At 39.6% G+C, this 16867-nt stretch overlaps 1 protein-coding gene across 2 annotated transcripts in view; it reads right to left on the minus strand.

The window, feature by feature from the left end:
* Positions 1 to 16867, minus strand: part of apooa (apolipoprotein O, a) — a 43137-nt gene that overhangs the window by 5126 nt on the left and 21144 nt on the right. For both annotated transcript variants that reach the window (XM_079815437.1, XM_079815438.1), the window contains 5 exons: positions 9693 to 9747; positions 9507 to 9602; positions 6482 to 6573; positions 1558 to 1644; positions 1140 to 1181 (listed from right to left, as the gene is read on the minus strand). In XM_079815437.1, the coding sequence (XP_079671563.1) occupies positions 1140 to 1181; positions 1558 to 1644; positions 6482 to 6573; positions 9507 to 9602; positions 9693 to 9747 (372 nt within the window). The remainder of the gene's footprint in view (positions 1 to 1139; positions 1182 to 1557; positions 1645 to 6481; positions 6574 to 9506; positions 9603 to 9692; positions 9748 to 16867) is intronic.

Raw genomic sequence — 16867 nt, forward strand, 5'->3', positions numbered from 1 at the left:
GTATTTATGTTATTTTTTTACCTCTTATCAGATGAATGTCATCTAGTGTTCCCAGCGCCATAACTTCCGGCGAATAAGGTCAAAATACCGGCGCGATCAAAGATATATAAACGTAGATGCCTCATTCGACCGATCCGCGCAGTCACTAATGAGGACTCTATGTATATATCTATGATTGCGCCGGTATTTTGACCTTATTCGCCGGAAGTGATGGCGCTGGGCCGGCTGATGCAAAGCCATAGAAAAAAATGAAATACATTTTTAAATATGGATATTTTTCCTTACACAAACGCGTCGATTCACTTCAGAAGGCCTTTATTAACACCCCGGAGTCGCGTGGAGCACGTTATTTGACGGACAGATGCACTTTTTATGGACTTCAAAAACAGAGCAACTATTACTGCCATTATAAAGCTTGGATTAGCCAAAATTTTTTTAATATAACTACGATTTTATCCATCTGAAAGGAGAATGTCATACACACCTCGGATGACTTGAGGGTGAGTAAATCATGGGCTAATTTTCATTTTTGGGTGAACTATCCCTTTAATTTTCATAGGAATTCATTGAAAAGTTGAAACACTCACTTTGCTCCGCAGCGCTCGGTTATGAATGCCCAAGGCCGAGCCGAGCGCATTTACATTCTGTGAGTGAGATACACCCCTGTGGGCGGGTTGATAACATGCAGAAGTAGCTCCTACTACTGGCTGTAGTCTTTAGCCTCTGGCCAAAAAATCCTCCGATGGCGCAAAATTAAGATATTTGCGTTATCGGAGAATTTTTCCCAGAAATAAAATGCATAATTCTCTCGTCTCAGGGGGATATGAGGGAGTAAAGTACCGTAATTCAAATATACTACGGGGTTTCTACTGATACAAAGCTTAATGTTTGTTTGTGATTGGATGATGTAGTTAATGTGATTCTCTACACTGTGCAAAATGACTTTAAACACTCAGGATTTTAGTGGTGGATATTCACTTAAGGTAATTTTATAGCCATTTAACGTGCTTTATATGTAAAAAATGCAATGCAGTTCTCAATGCAATATGGAAAAGGGCTTGGTACGACTTCATAAATGTTGTTTGTCCATTTTGTGCAGCTGTGTTGTGTTTCCAGGCTGTTTATAATGTTTGTCGTACCTAAGCTTTGGTCTCCCCGCTGGAACTCTTTTCCGCTTGAACCTATTAAAAGACAAAGTAAAGTGAAAGCTCAGTTTGTTCCCAAACACACAGGCCTGGTTTCACAGACAGGGCTTAGATTAAGCCAGGATTAGGCTTTAGTTCAATTTAAGTAGATTGTATTAACGTGCCTTATAAAAAAAAAAGCCTCACTGTTGTGCGTCTTGAGACAAAACAATGGCGGTGACATATTTTGAGATGTATCAGTGCACGTTGCAATGCATTTTAGTCTAGCTTAAGCCTCGTCTGTGAAACCGGGCAAATATCTGTAGCCCAAACAGTACAGCATGACACGCCAAGGTCACTTTGATTCCCAGGGAATGCATGAACTAATAAAAAAAAGCTATATTTATAAATGGGTGGGAATAGGCAGACTCGCCTTCTTTGAGGCTGGTGTGTCTTTGATCAGCTTCTCCACAGCAACATAAGCCTGAAGCGCCAGGTCGTATATGGAGTCTCCGGTGTTCTGATGTGGAGAGATTAGGAAGAATCACTTCAGTGTAATGACTCATTCACACACACAGGGATTGTTTTCACTGGAAGTACATGTATTGTTAGTGGTAGTGTGCGTTTCATGCCCTGAATGCCCTAATGTTATTGGAGAGCTACACAACTGGTCATAGCCATTCATAAATGTGATTCATCATTGCTGGTAATTTGGAGGCCAAGTCAACACCTCAAACTCGCTGTTGTGCTCCTCAAACCATTCCTGAAGCATTTGTGCTTTGTGGCGGCGCATTATCTGCTGAAAGAGCCACAGCCACCAGGGAATACCATCTCCATGAAAGGCTGGACATGGTCTCAACAATGCTTAGGTAGGTGGTGTGTGTCACAGTAACATCCACATGGATGGAGGACCCAAGGTTTCCCATCAGAACATTGCCCAAAGCATCACTGCCTCCGCCGCCACGCCTTCTTCCCATAGTGCACCTGGTGCCATGTGTTCCTCAGGTAAGCCACGCACACACACCCGGCCATCCACGTGAAGTAGAAGAACATGTGATCATAAGACCAGGCCACCTTCTTCCATTGCTCCGTGATCCAGTTCTGATGTTCATGTGCCACTGTTGGTGCTTTGGGCGGTGGACAGGGGTCAGCATGGGCACTGGTCAGCGGCTGTGCCGCCCCATACACAACAAACTGAGATGCTCTGTGTATTCTGACACCTTTCTATCAGAACCAGCATTAACTTCTTGAGCAGTTTGAGCTCCAGTAGCTCGTCTGTTTGATCGGACCACACGGGCCAGCCTTCGCTCCCCATGTGCATCAATGAGCCGCCCATGACCCTGTCGCCGGTTCTCCACTGTTCCTTCCTTGGAGCACTTTTGATAGAGACTGACCACTGCAGACCGGGAACACCCCACAAGAGCTGCAGTTTTGGAGATGCTCTGATCTATCCTGTAGCTATCCTGTAGCTCAAACAGTAGAGCGTGGCGCTAGCAACGCCAAGGTCATGGGTTTGATTCCCAGGGAAAGCAAGAACTGACCAAATGTGTACCTTGAATTCAATGTAAGTCGCTTTGGATAAAAGCGTCTGCCAAATGAATAAATATAAATATCTAAAATATCTATAGCCGTCACAATCTGGCCCTTGTCAAACTCACTCAAATCCTTACTCTTGCCCATTTTTCCTGCTTCTAAAGGTCCTTTCACACTGGACGCGATGGTTTTATTTTTTGATCAGCTGTTTGTGTAATGAGAGCTTCCACACCGAATGCGAATGTGCTGCGGCGAAAAAACTATGTTTATTTTTTTCGTTTCGATATCGATTTTTTTTAACACTCGCAGCGACATAAAAGGCTTAAACCAATCACATACAAGGAAACAAAGGTCACGAAATGTCCAGTTGATGTCATTAGCCATTCAATCAACATTAACCTTTGCCAGGTATGGCATTTCTCATGAGATTACAGCTGTAGTTGTGTTTACAGCTGTACAGATGCACATGTGTTTGCCCACTGTAGGCTACAGATAACGATAACATCACCTTTTGAGTTAAAACTCGTAGATTTTTTTCTAACCTAATTGTATCCGTGACTATAGAAAGTGAATGTGTTTCCGTCAGTATGACTTTGGCACTTAAATGTTTACATTGTGACTCAACTGGAAACACACCTGCTCCAGATCGATGGTTCCTGAAGTGTGTGTTTGTCTGGTCAGATGCACTGCCACTGTCTCTCTCGAGCTCCACAAATTGTCCCAGACATTTGAAGTAAGTGTGGAACCGGCCATGATAAAGTTTTAGCTCCTGTACAAGATTAGCATGATACTCCCCTTCAGACTCTCTGTTCTTTAAGACTGGGAGCACCCACAACCTTCTTCTCTGTCTTTTAAATAAAATGAAAAGCTCATCTTCACTGGATGAGGAATCTTGTTTTCTCAGCTGTTGCTGTGAATGTTTGGGAATGTTGGAGCTCTGAAACGTCACAGACGTCGCAAACTCGCGTCGCGGCTGATGTGAATGGTTTTGACGCGAACTATTCGCACACGAAATATTCGTTTTTCCGCTCCGCTTTTCCGCCACGCGTCCGGTGTGAAAGGGCCTTAAAGGGTTAGTTCACCCAAAAATGAAAATTCTGTCATTAATTACTCACCCTCATGTCGTTCGACACCCGTAAGACCTCCGTTCATATTCGGAACACAAATGAAGATATTTTTGTTGAAAGCTGATGCTGAGAAAGGCTTCAGATAGGCCTCCATTGGCATTCAGTACATTTACACTCCCAAGACCCATAAAAGGCACTTAAAACGTCGTTACAAAGTCTATCTCACCACAGTGACTCTACAGTAATTTTACGATGCGACGACAATAGTTTTTGTGCGCAAAAAAAAATCAAAATAACGCCTTTATCCAACTTGTTCTTGTCTTCCGTGTATGCCTTCACGACGCATGCGCGAGAATATGACGCAGATCCGGCGTTCGGACACATGACCCAGAAGCGATTTGTTTACAAGCAGAGGAAGACGCGCGTGTCTAAGCTGTTGAATTCTACATTGATCGTGCTTTAGGTCTCGGCATAGTTCTCAAAATGGGGCTTAAGTGTGCATTTCATGGATTCCCGAACCCCGCCGCTACGTCATATTCTCGCGCATGCGTCGTGGAGGCACACGCGGAAGACAAGAACAAGTTGGATAAAGGTGTTATTTAGATTTTTTTTTTCCCACAAAAACTATTGTCGTCGCATCGTAAAATTATTGTAGAGTCACTGTGGTGAGATGGACTTTGTAACGACGTTTTAAGTGGTTTTTATGGGTCTTGGGAGTGTAAATGTACTGAATGCCAATGGAGGCCTATCTGAAGCCTCCACTGAGATCATCAGTGTTATTCACTTCACCGGTAATAATGTTATGCCTGATCGGTGTACACTCACCTAAAGGATTATTAGGAACACACACTAATACTGTGTTTGACCCCGTTTCGCCTTCAGAACTGCCTTAATTCTACGTGGCATTGATTCAACAAGGTGCTGAAAGCATTCTTTAGAAATGTTGGCCCATTTTGATAGGATAGCCTCTTGCAGTTGATGGAGATTTGTGGGATGCACATCCAGGGCACGAAGCTCCAGTTCCACCACATCCCAAAGATGCTCTATTGGGTTGAGATCTGGTAACTGTGGGGGCCATTTTAGTTCAGTGAACTCATTGTCATGTTCAAGAAACCAATTTGAAATGATTGGAGCTTTGTGACGGTGCATTATCCTGCTGGAAGTAGCCATCAGAGGATGGGGACATGGTGGTCATAAAGGGATGGACATGGTCAGAAACAATGCTCAGGTAGGCCGTGGCATTTAAACGATGCCCAATTGGCACTAAGGGGCCTAAAGTGTGCCAAGAAAACATCCCCCACACCATTACACCACCACCACCAGCCTGCACAGTGGTAATAAGGCATGATGGATCCATGTTCTCATTCTGTTTACGCCAAATTCTGACTCTACCATCTGAATGTCCCAACAGAAATCGAGACTCATCAGACCAGGCAACATTTTTCCAGTCTTCAACTGTCCAATTTTGGTGAGCTCGTGCAAATTGTAGCCTCTTTTTCCTATTTGTAGTGGAGATGAGTGGTACCCGGTGGGGTCTTCTGCTGTTGTAGCCCATCCGCCTCAAGGTTGTGCTTGTTGTGGCTTCACAAATGCTTTGCTGCATACCTCGGTTGTAACGAGTGGTTATTTCAGTCAAAGTTGCTCTTCTATCAGCTTGAATCAGTCGGCCCATTCTCCTCTGGCCTCTAGCATCAACAAGGCATTTTCACCCACAGGACTGCCGCATACTGGATGTTTTTCCCTTTTCACACCATTCTTTGTAAACCCTAGAAATGGTTGTGCGTGAAAATCCCAGTAACTGAGCAGATTGTGAAATACTCAGACCGGCCCGTCTGGCACCAACAACCATGCCACGCTCAAAATTGCTTAAATCACCTTTCATTCCCATTCTGACATTCAGTTTGGAGTTCAGGAGATTGTCTTGACCAGGACCACACCCCTAAATGCATTGAAGCAATCGCCATGTGATTGGTTGATTAGATAATTGCATTAATGAGAAATTGAACAGGTGTTCCTAATAATCCTTTAGGTGAGTGTATAAACAACATTAAAAACTTCACCACAGGGGGTCTTTAATTGATACATTTTTCAAAAGACTAAATATCTGATGTAATTTTATGTTTTAATGTTTTAGTCAGAATACACAGCTACGTTCAAAAGGTGAGAGTGCAATGCATTTTGGGGCCAGATGGTGTAGTAGTGTAGCAAACGGGTCTACGCAATAATCCAGCTTAACCTTGAGCACATCATGTGACCTGAGGGGGCATCAGGGTGAAAACAGACCAATTCTGGTCTCTGCCTATTTTGGGCTGTTTTATGTTTTTAACCAGTGACCCCGCTGGCTGTTCAGGACGTATCTATCAGCACATCTGACAGGACGAGGGCATGCAGCGCTGAAACGGCCCTTTAGAGAGATTCCCATCTAAAAGCGCTCGCTCGTGCCGTGATGCGTGTTGACAGGGATTCAGCAGGACGTGTGTGACGACGAGAGATAGCGAGAAAAACCATATTAGTTACTATCAAAACAGACAAACGGCTGATAATAAACGCAGTGTTGATGCACGTCCCAGCGTGAGGCTCGCTGTGTGTCCTTGGGAGTTGTTAGGAATGTGATCCATCTGCTGTTTTTTAGCTGGGCTGATGTGGTGGAAAGTTACAGATCGTAACCTCCTCTTGTTTTGAGGTCTGTCCCGGCAGTGCATGAACGCTCAAAAACACCGTCCCAGATGATAACATATAAACTCGAGACACGCCTACCTTTGCGACGGTCACGGCCTCTTTTGGATAATACATGGACGCTCCCACAGCCATTAGACCGGTAGGGTAGATCAGCCTCTTCAGCCGGGAGCCTCAACGTACAAAAAGTTTGAGGTCAGTCAGATTCATTTATTTGGAAAGAGATTAATAGGTGGCATTACATTTTGTAGAATAAAGATCAATTTCTACTGATCGAAGAATTCTGAAAAATGCTCAAAAATATGAACGGTTTTCAACATTGATAATGATCAGAAATGTTTCTTGAGCAGCAAATCCAACCCCATCTCATGAAAGTGTGTATCTATAGCACGAATTGTGCAATACGGTGGCAAGAAAAAGTATGTGGGCCGCTTGCAGAATCTGAAAATGTGAATAATTTTAACTAAATGAAAGGGATCCATACAAAATGCATGTTATTTTTTATTTAGTGCTGTTCTGAATAAGATATTTGACACACATTTTTTTTACATAAAGTCCACAAGACAAAAAAACAGCTGAATTTATTAATATAACCCGTTCAAAAGTTTATGAACCATTGATTCTCAATATCGTGTCGTTCCCTGGATGATCCACGGCTGTTTGTGTGTGTGTTGTTCCCTGGATGATCCACGGCTGTGTGTGTGCGTGTATGTGTGTGTTGTTCCCTGGATGATCCACGGCTGTGTGTGTGTGTTTGTGTGTGTTGTTCCCTGGATGATCCACGGCTGTGTGTGTGTGTATCGTTCCCTGGATGATCCACGGCTGTGTGTGTGCGTGTATGTGTGTGTTGTTCCCTGGATGATCCACGGCTGTGTGTGTGTGTTTGTGTGTGTTGTTCCCTGGATGATCCACGGCTGTGTGTGTGTGTATCGTTCCCTGGATGATCCACGGCTGTGTGTGTGTGTGCGTGTATGTGTGTGTTGTTCCCTGGATGATCCACGGCTGTGTGTGTGTGTTTGTGTGTGTTGTTCCCTGGATGATCCATGGCTGTGTGTGTGTGTATCGTTCCCTGGATGATCCACGGCTGTGTGTGTGCGTGCGTGTATGTGTGTGTTGCTCCCTGGATGATCCACGGCTGTTTGTGTGTGTGTGTATGTATGTGTTGTTCCCTGGATGATCCATGGCTGTGTGTGTGTGTGTCGTTCCCTGGATGATCCACGGCTGTGTGTGTGTTTTGTGATGGTTGTTCTTGAGTCTATGGTTTGTCTTGAGCAGTTAAACTGCCCAATGTTCTCCAGGTCCTGCACATTTGAACCCTCTCCAGCAGGGACTGTGTGATTTCGAGATCCATCTTTTCACATTGAGGACGATTGAGGGACTCAAACACAACTATTATAAAAGGTTGAAACATTCACTGATGCTCCAGAAGGAAACACGACGCATTAAGAGCCGGGGGGTGGGGGGTGAAAACTTATTGAATTTGAAGATCAAGGTAAATTGTACTCAATTTGTCTTCTGGGAAACATGTGAGTATCTTCTGTTGCTTCTGAAGGGCAGAACTAAATGAAAAAAAAAGACATTTAAACTCATTTGGACATCTTCATCCTTTTCAAAGGTTTTCACCCCCGGCTCTTAATGCGTCGTTCATCAGTGAATGTTTCAACCTTTTTTAATAGTTATGTTTGAGTCCCTCAATCGTCCTCAGATCTCAGAATCCCACAGTCCCTGCTGGAGAGGGTTCCACACACACACACACGCACATGCACACGCACACGCACACACACACACACACACACACACACACACACACACACACACACACACACACACACACACACACACACACACACACACACACACACACACACACACACACACACACACACACACACAGCCGTGGATCATCCAGGGAACGACACAGTATTGAGAATCAATGGTTCATAAACTTTTGAACGGGTTATATTAATAAATTCAGCTGTTTTTTTTTGTCTTGGGGACTATATGTAAAAAAAATGATGTCAAATATCTTACTCAGGACAGCACTAAATAAAAAATAACATGCATTTTGAATGGATCCCTTTCATTTAGTTAAAATTATTCACATTTTCACAGATTCTGCAAGTGGTTCACATACTTTTTCTTGCCACTGTATATACGCAAAAATTTGTATTTGTGTGCATATGATACGCACTTTATGAAGTGTAATACGCACATACCCACAACTATAATCCTACCCAAGGGGTTTACAGTGCGTAGAATACTAATTTTTGTGTATATATTGCACAATTCGTGCTATAGAAACGCACTTTAAAGAGATCGTGTTGGCAAATCATCATATCAGAATGATTTCTGAAGGGTCATGTGACACTGAAGACTGGAGTAATGATGCTGAAAATACAGCTTTGATCACAGGAATGAATCACATGTGAAAATGCATTCAAATAAAACAACATGTATATTGAGTTGTAATGATATTTCACAATGTGTAATGTATTTTTGATCAAATAAATGCAGCCCTGGTTGAGTAGAAGAGACTTCTTTCTAAAACATTACAAATCTTACCGAACTCAAACTTGTAAACAGTTGTGTATTTGAAATATCAGTGCATGTGAGACTGCAAATACACGTTTTAGGAAGCGGCTCCTCCCGCAGTTTCTCTTGAAGCCAATACGGAAGTGACTTAAACTGCAGTTCATGGACTGGCCACTAGAGACAGACTCCAGAAGGAGCAGAATCTCATTGAGCTCATGTTAAAATGCCCAACTTTACAGCAGAAGAACACATGATTACAGTCTGGGACACATTGTGCTTTTGGTCTATACGGCTAATTTTGCCCTTCATGATGACTATGAGGGGGGGAATTTATTTATAACACATTCGTTTACATGTATAAAGACTTAAAGTTCTTCATAATTAAGGGCGTGGCCACTTTGAGTGACAGGTGGATTGTCGATTGCCCCGCCTCTTTGCCCATTTTCTGTTATCCGGGAATCTCTTCAGAATCCTATGGGTGACGTCACGGACACTACGTCCATATTTTTTTACAGTCTATGGGTTTTTTTAGGTCAGTTGAGATACAAAAATACATCAATAAAACTTCCACTACCTCTTCCAAGGAAAAGTCCCAGGATCCCGGCAAAGCCGATGACTCCGGCTCGGGGGTAAAACTCCGGCGGAGGGTTCTTCAAGTAGGCATAACTGTCTGGATTACAGGGCAGAAGAATCACTTCATTGATGAAAAAGTAAACAAAGCATGTTTTCTTTGTGTTCGTGCAGGTGAGTGTTCGCTTACTCTGTCCGAACTGTACGGTGCTGTCAACCTTGGGTTTCACTGTCCCATAGACGCCCTGAGACAGAATGAGACACTAGTTGCTTTTACTTCATTAAAATCACTGTGAAAATGAAATGCTACTCTGTGAGAAAAGACCAGGTCTGACTGTAGAACATGTGACTGGAAAAGCATGACCGCTTTCATTTCTTTAACCAAAGCAGCAAGTTTAAAGCTGCACTATGTAACTTTTCCGTCTGCTTTGTTCAAAACAAAGGCGTAGTTTAATGCAGAATCTTGAGACATGTGGTCTTCACCTCACAGCCGGCTGCTATGACACTTCACACTGCAGTGAGAGTAAAGCGTTTCTGCAGAATAAAACCAGAAACCGAGGGGAACGCAGATATGATGTCATCAACAGGCCACGCCCTCACACGTCCCGGTTCCTCGGGTAAAATAGCAATTTCTCACGATTTACAAATAGTTGGAAACATTTGGGATATTGTAAGTACTCAACTGAACAAAATATATAACACTGGCCTTGTGGCTTTTGGATATTTTACTGAAAAATGTTTACATAGTGCAGCTTTAATTAAATATTTAATTAATATTTTAAGATGAATTACTTCTATAGTAAAGCCTTTATATATAATGCATAATATATGTATTTGTATGCATTAATTATGCCTTGTATGGTCTCATGAACCACAGTTATAATGCTTATCTATTCATTGCAACACCTTTTGAAGGTATAATGCATTAAAACTCATGACAAACAACCAATTTCAGGTGTAACAAGGAATTTGCTAATGTTATAATGCATTACAATTATTTATGAAAATATATATAATGCATGATAAGACGTACTTTGGTCAGTTGATCTGATTTAGTGTCTGGAATGACAAGATGACAGAATTCAACTATTTCTTTGAACTTCTTCTGTAGAGTCCAAAGGTTTATTACTGTACTTTATAACGTCTAGGTTATATTTTGATATTTGCTAAATGCACCTCCTGGGCAAATCTTTATCCGGCGCCATAAACCAATAATGCATGACTGACAGAGATATAAGGAGTATCTATATCCTATCAGATAGTCTGCTATATGTGCCCTAAGAGATAAGAGAATATAGATAGAGATATGAATATGCAAAAGTCAAGCACTTGAATTATATAAATATAATTAAAGATTAAACAAAATGGGGAAAAAGTGTGACAGAAGGCCTTCCTTAGAATTCATCTTTGTGCAAATGTTATTGTTCACTAAAACTAAAAATAATTTTAGTTAATTGAAATAAAATACAAATTTTGGATTATTAAAAAAAAAAAATTAGAATAAGAAATTACTACTACCCAAAATAAGTAGAAGTTGAATTACAAAAATTATTAAAACCAAAAACAAAATAAACACATTGGACAAAGTTAAATACAAATAATTAAAAAATAAAAACTATCAAAAAAGACAAGAGCAAAAAAATGCCTAAGACTAAAATTAAAATAAAAAATGAAAACTGAAAATATTTTAAACATGAAATATATTAAATTAGTGCTGCCAAACGATTAATCGCATCCAAAATAAAAGTTGTGTTTACGTAATATATGTGTGCGTTTACTGTGCATAATTATAATGTGTATATATATATATATATATATATATATATATATATATATATATATATATATATATATATATATATATATAAAACCACACAGTATTTACATGCAATTCTTTTTAAATATACACACACACACACACACACACACACACACACACACACACACACACACACACACACACACACACACACACACACACACACACACACACACACACACACACACACACACACACACACACAGTACACACATTTATTATGTAAACACAAACTTTTATTTTGGATGTGATTTAATCGTTTGACAACACTATATTAAATACTATAATACTGTGTCCAAATAAATTAAGACACAATTAATTCTGTGATTGTTTATTAAAAATTGTCGAATTGCATTGTGTTAAGCAAATAACACCTTCAGAGATATTAGCATATTTCAAGTTGTTGTGTGTGATTTGTGGCTTTACCAAATGGGATTGCAAAAATAATGAAATAATAATGTTTTCATTATGTGTAAACATTACACATAATAATGTAAACATTATTTTTATTTGAAAAATAATGTTTTCAAACAGGTCCCGCTGTATGCGATTGGTCAGACAAAGAGAGAGTCCCGCCCCAAACTCACACCATTGGGTAAGGCTAAGGGTTAACACGCTGACATGTCATGACATTTCGCTGCTAAGGGGGGAAGTTAGGACGATTCTATGGGCCACACACTTTTGGGGCCCCCAAAGATCGGTTTTATTAGTAGGCCTAGTAGTAATGTAATTATAAATTATAAATGTATAATCTACCAAAGAGTTACAAATACAAAAAAAATTATGGCTTATTTCTGCATTTCCGGCAAAACGCTACACACATGAACGGCTCATGCTCACTGTAGCCTTTAAGAAGATGTATTTAGTTTCATATTTATGTTTAAATATCAAAATGTTAATTTCATCTATGTTGATTATTAAAAGTGAACAGCATGAGTAAGAAAGGACACATCTTAAATGTGTAATATGTTGGAAGACATGGATGGGTCAGACATGATTTTGCCCACTTCATTAAGTTTTGTTTAGTAGAAAGCCTTTCTTTAAAGTGAATTTCGTTTTGTATAAATTATATCTTAATTTGAATCAATGTTACATCAACCAATTGCCTGGATTTAATAAACAAGCAAAATATAGCAGTCAATATAATCGAGACATGGAAACGCCGGCACGATTAAAAGCTTTGCACGTGAATAAGAGCGCGTCTCGCAGACATGAGAAATATGTCGCTTCAAATGTCTACTTTTAAACGAAACAATTCAAAACGAAAAGAAATAGGCTACTCTCTGATTATGTAATGAAATGTGCATTTCTCTTGTGGAATGAGCGTGCTCGCGTAATAGGTCAGTATTAGATTTTGGATAGCGAGCTTGGCTTGTGTGTTTGGTGTGGCCCAGCAACCTCATATTCTTTCATAGGGCCCAAAATTGCTAGCGGTGCCCCTGTCAGCAGAATTTCACTTATTTTTAAGGCGTTCTGCTTTCAGAAGTGGGTCAGTGTGTCCTTTCCTCATGTGGTTTATGCCAAATAAAACTGTGTAGAGTAGAATAGTGAGGGCAGAGTGACAGGGCAAGACTGGCAATGTGTCAAACGCTTTATCAGCTGCTGTAAGGGTTGTGTCAGCATAAATCTCATTATGATATTGCATAAGACAATTTTTTTTTTCACTTTGTGACATTGGTGGACACTCTTTATTCACACGTTGTACCATCACTCGACACATCCATGCTGTGCACTAAAAGCAGAGAACTGAATGTCCTGATGCATGAAGCTACATGCATGAAGCTACACTTTGAGAGTTTGTCTTTTTCAGAGAAGTTTAGAGTTGACACAACCAGTGATGCCAGTAACGCGTTACTTAGTAACGCGTTACTCTAATTTGACCACTTTTTCCAGTAACGAGTAATCTAACGCGTTACTATTTCCAAACCAGTAATCAGATTAAAGTAACTTATCCAAGTCACTGTGAGTTACTTTTTTTGTCATTTTCCTTAGTAAAAATATTTATTTTTGCTTTCTTGTTTAGTCTCAGCAGGGGTTTTCCTGCATAGAGAATTACGAAGCGGCCGCTCCGTCAAATTTCTTGCCTCCTCCGTCTGTCGACAAAACTCAAGACAGGCAGTCACTTCAGATTAGGCATGTCGTGATAATTAAATAATCATCAGAAATATAAATTGTCACATTATCCTTCAGCAATCATTATTAGTATATTATTATTTGCTAGTAGCCTACAAAGTAATCTAAAGCCATTCCATAGCTGAATGTCTTTCCTCCGCTGTAGCTGTCAATCATTCTCCATTCAGCAAAACTGCGCGTCGTTCGGTTCCAGTCAGCGGTAAAGCTCACTCCATATGATATATTCCCGTTATAATACTTGATATGTTGATAAAATAATTTATCTTCCTGGAGTTTATCTAGCAGTTTCTGAAAGATGTTGTGCTCGCTACTCGGGTGACAACACAAGGACTATTAATTAGCATCACACGCACAAGAAAAACTGTGAAGAAACAAATAATCAGTGAATGTTTGGACCGATATAGGCTACATAGTAGACTAGGATTTGTGGGCTCAACGCTCATCTTCTCTTTATGCCGTGGACTTTTCAATGTGCACTCGCGCTGCACTGCACACTCTGATTCCATGTTGCTTTAAGCGCATCATTCGGCACCCGGGATGCGCATAAGCGCTTTGTGTTGCCGCTCTGTTTTGAAGCGTTTCATATATTTTCATAGTTTTGTGCACTTAAAGATTATTAAAAAATATATTGTTCTCACGGATCGATCATATATTTGTTGTCCCTTTACAGAGCTGCACATTACGTTTACAATAAAATATAAATCTTGTAATTTTATATTATTTGTGTAGGCCCATATAATTATTTACATTCATATATAAATATAAATTAAAAATTAAATATAAATTGTTTTTCATAAATGTATTTAATAAGAACACAAAGTAATTTGTACCTTTTCATTAACATGTTTAGGGTTTTATGTTTAGTGTTTTATGTTTAGTAACATGTTTTATGTTTAGTGTTGGCAAAAACAGTTGTCATTTCTATGTTGAGGCGGCAGGGGTGTTGTCGGCAACTGATGAATGTAACTAATAAAGTAACTTGTAATCTAACTTAGTTACTTTTAAAATCAAGTAATCTGTAAAGTAACTTAGTTACTTTTAAAATCAAGTAATCTGTAAAGTAACTAAGTTACTTTTTCAAAGTAACTGTGGCAACACTGGACACAACCATACAAATCCAACCTGGTTCAGATCAGGGCTCACAGTGCTAACTCTGTCCCGCCATCCCAATGTGTGACCTATCCATCCTAAATAGCATGTGAGATTAGAATAAGTGTGTCCTAAAATGTAGTATGTTGAAAAGAGTATGCAAAAAGTCCCCAGATGGTCTACTATTATTTCCGATAGATTTTCGAAGTGTGGATCCGTGCACACTCTAATGGCTAATATTGCCCACAAAGCATTGCACAACCAGAAAATGTAGGGGCGCACACCGTAAATCAACATGCTAACCAAATCTACTAATTTCCACTGTTTTACAAATAAAAACTTTGATAATACAGGGCTCCAGACTAACGTTTGAGAGCAGTGGCACCAGTGAAAATTTAACATTAGGTTAATTTAATCATAAAATTACTATTGTTTTGCATTGTTTTGTTAATAAGTGCAGTTACTAATAATAGTAAATGCTTGTTTATTGGAAATTACATTATTAATAACAGTGAAGCGCTGAGCTTGAATTGTTATGCAGAAAAATTGAACTTTAACAGTAATGTGCAAGAACCTCATTTTTATAAGGAAAATTGCAATATTCCACTTTTATTAAATGTAGTATTGTTCTTCTATAGTATCATACTGAACTAAAAGGAACACTCTTTACTTGTTTTCTGTGTAATCCAGTCACAATTTGAAGAAAAGTTTTAGTTTTTCATGAGACTTTGTGACTTCCTACTTTTTTCCATATATTGAGGAGTGGAAATGTCTAATAAGTCAAATAAGTGCTCCTATGCCACCACCTACTGGTTATAGTGTTTTTTTTGTGTGTTTTTTTGCCATAAAGTGGCCAGCACCTTTAAACTTTTGGTTTTACAAATCATCACACTAAAAATAATATTAAAATTGGATAATATTTAGAGCTGAAGTGCTGGAAAAAGTGTGAAACACTTGAAAAGTGCTTGAATTTCAATCTCAAAAGGTTACCCTGAGATGAATAATGTAAAAAGAAAAAGAAAAAACATTTGACTATTTCTTCCACAATACCATGGGGTGTCACTACATTAAATCCATGGTGATTATTTATTTTCTTGACTGAAACCCCTGAATGTTTCAAAATGTTTCTCCTGGTCTCCACGTCAGCTGTTTGCTCTGATATATGGTTTATAACAGAATTCTGCACCAAACGCTTCCACTAGGTCTCGCAGTAGCGATGTTATTAATATTGTATATATTTATTTATTTATATATATATTTACTGTATAATATTATTGCTTCGAGCTGATAAACGGTCCGCGCTGCGCAGCTCAAACGAGTAGCGTGGTTCTGTTACGCTTTCGTTTCGTTTGGTTTGCCGTCCGATGTTTCTCATATGTAACAGAAATGGCAGCTCTTATCAGTTGGACACCAGTGCGACCTCCAACCAAATTCAGTCGCACCAGCAGGAAAAAAGATCGCAAAATGCGACCATTTAGTTGCAGTCTGGAGCCCTGGAGAGGTTTAAATAAAGGGGTTTGAGTGACTAATAATCAACATTTAACCAGATTAAAATATTTATTTAATGTTATCCGTGTTATATTTCATCTGCAACAACATGAAAACGTATAAAGATCTGTTTCACCATTAAAGTCGGCATTAAACGTAAGTTGCGATTGCTCTTTTCCCCCACTAGTGTGATGTATATCCGAGTGAAACGGCTTCTTAAATTAGAAAAAAATGTAGCGCCGGACTTGATTTCGTCCTTAGGGAATTGGTTGGATCGTTGGGCGTTGCTAACAAAATGGAGGAAACGAGACAGACCGCGATAACCTCGCCCTCGCGCCATATCACATGACAGGAAGAGAAGCAAAGTCGTTTCGAGGGGGGAGGGAAGGTTAACATTTTTGATTAAAGATTATGAGGACACATGAATTAAAAAAAAATAATGAAGTGTACAGACAAACATTACAATATTACATTTAAAAAAAAATTTTCATGGCGACTTTAACCTTTAAATGCATCATTATGCAAAAACTGCATAATAAAAGATCAACGTGCGACTACTTTTCGTCAATAATGTAGGAAATTAAATTATATGAAATGTGGAGGATATTAACTGTGAGAAGATGATTGACAGGGCAGATTATGGTGACAGAGTGTTTGTTAAAGATGCAATTTTATGGCGTGATCACAAAGCTACACACTCAAAAGTAGGTACTTTTTTTTCTTCACAAAAAGGTACATACTTTTAGGGCGTAGTATAAGTTGGCGAATTGGGATGAGGCAAGAGTTTGATCCAGAGTTTGTGATTAACTCTAGAGGGTGTGACGTGCAGTGAACAG

The sequence above is a fragment of the Gobio gobio genome, assembly GCF_949357685.1.
Source record: "Gobio gobio genome assembly, chromosome: 4".
NCBI classification, from domain to species: Eukaryota; Metazoa; Chordata; class Actinopteri; order Cypriniformes; family Gobionidae; genus Gobio; species Gobio gobio.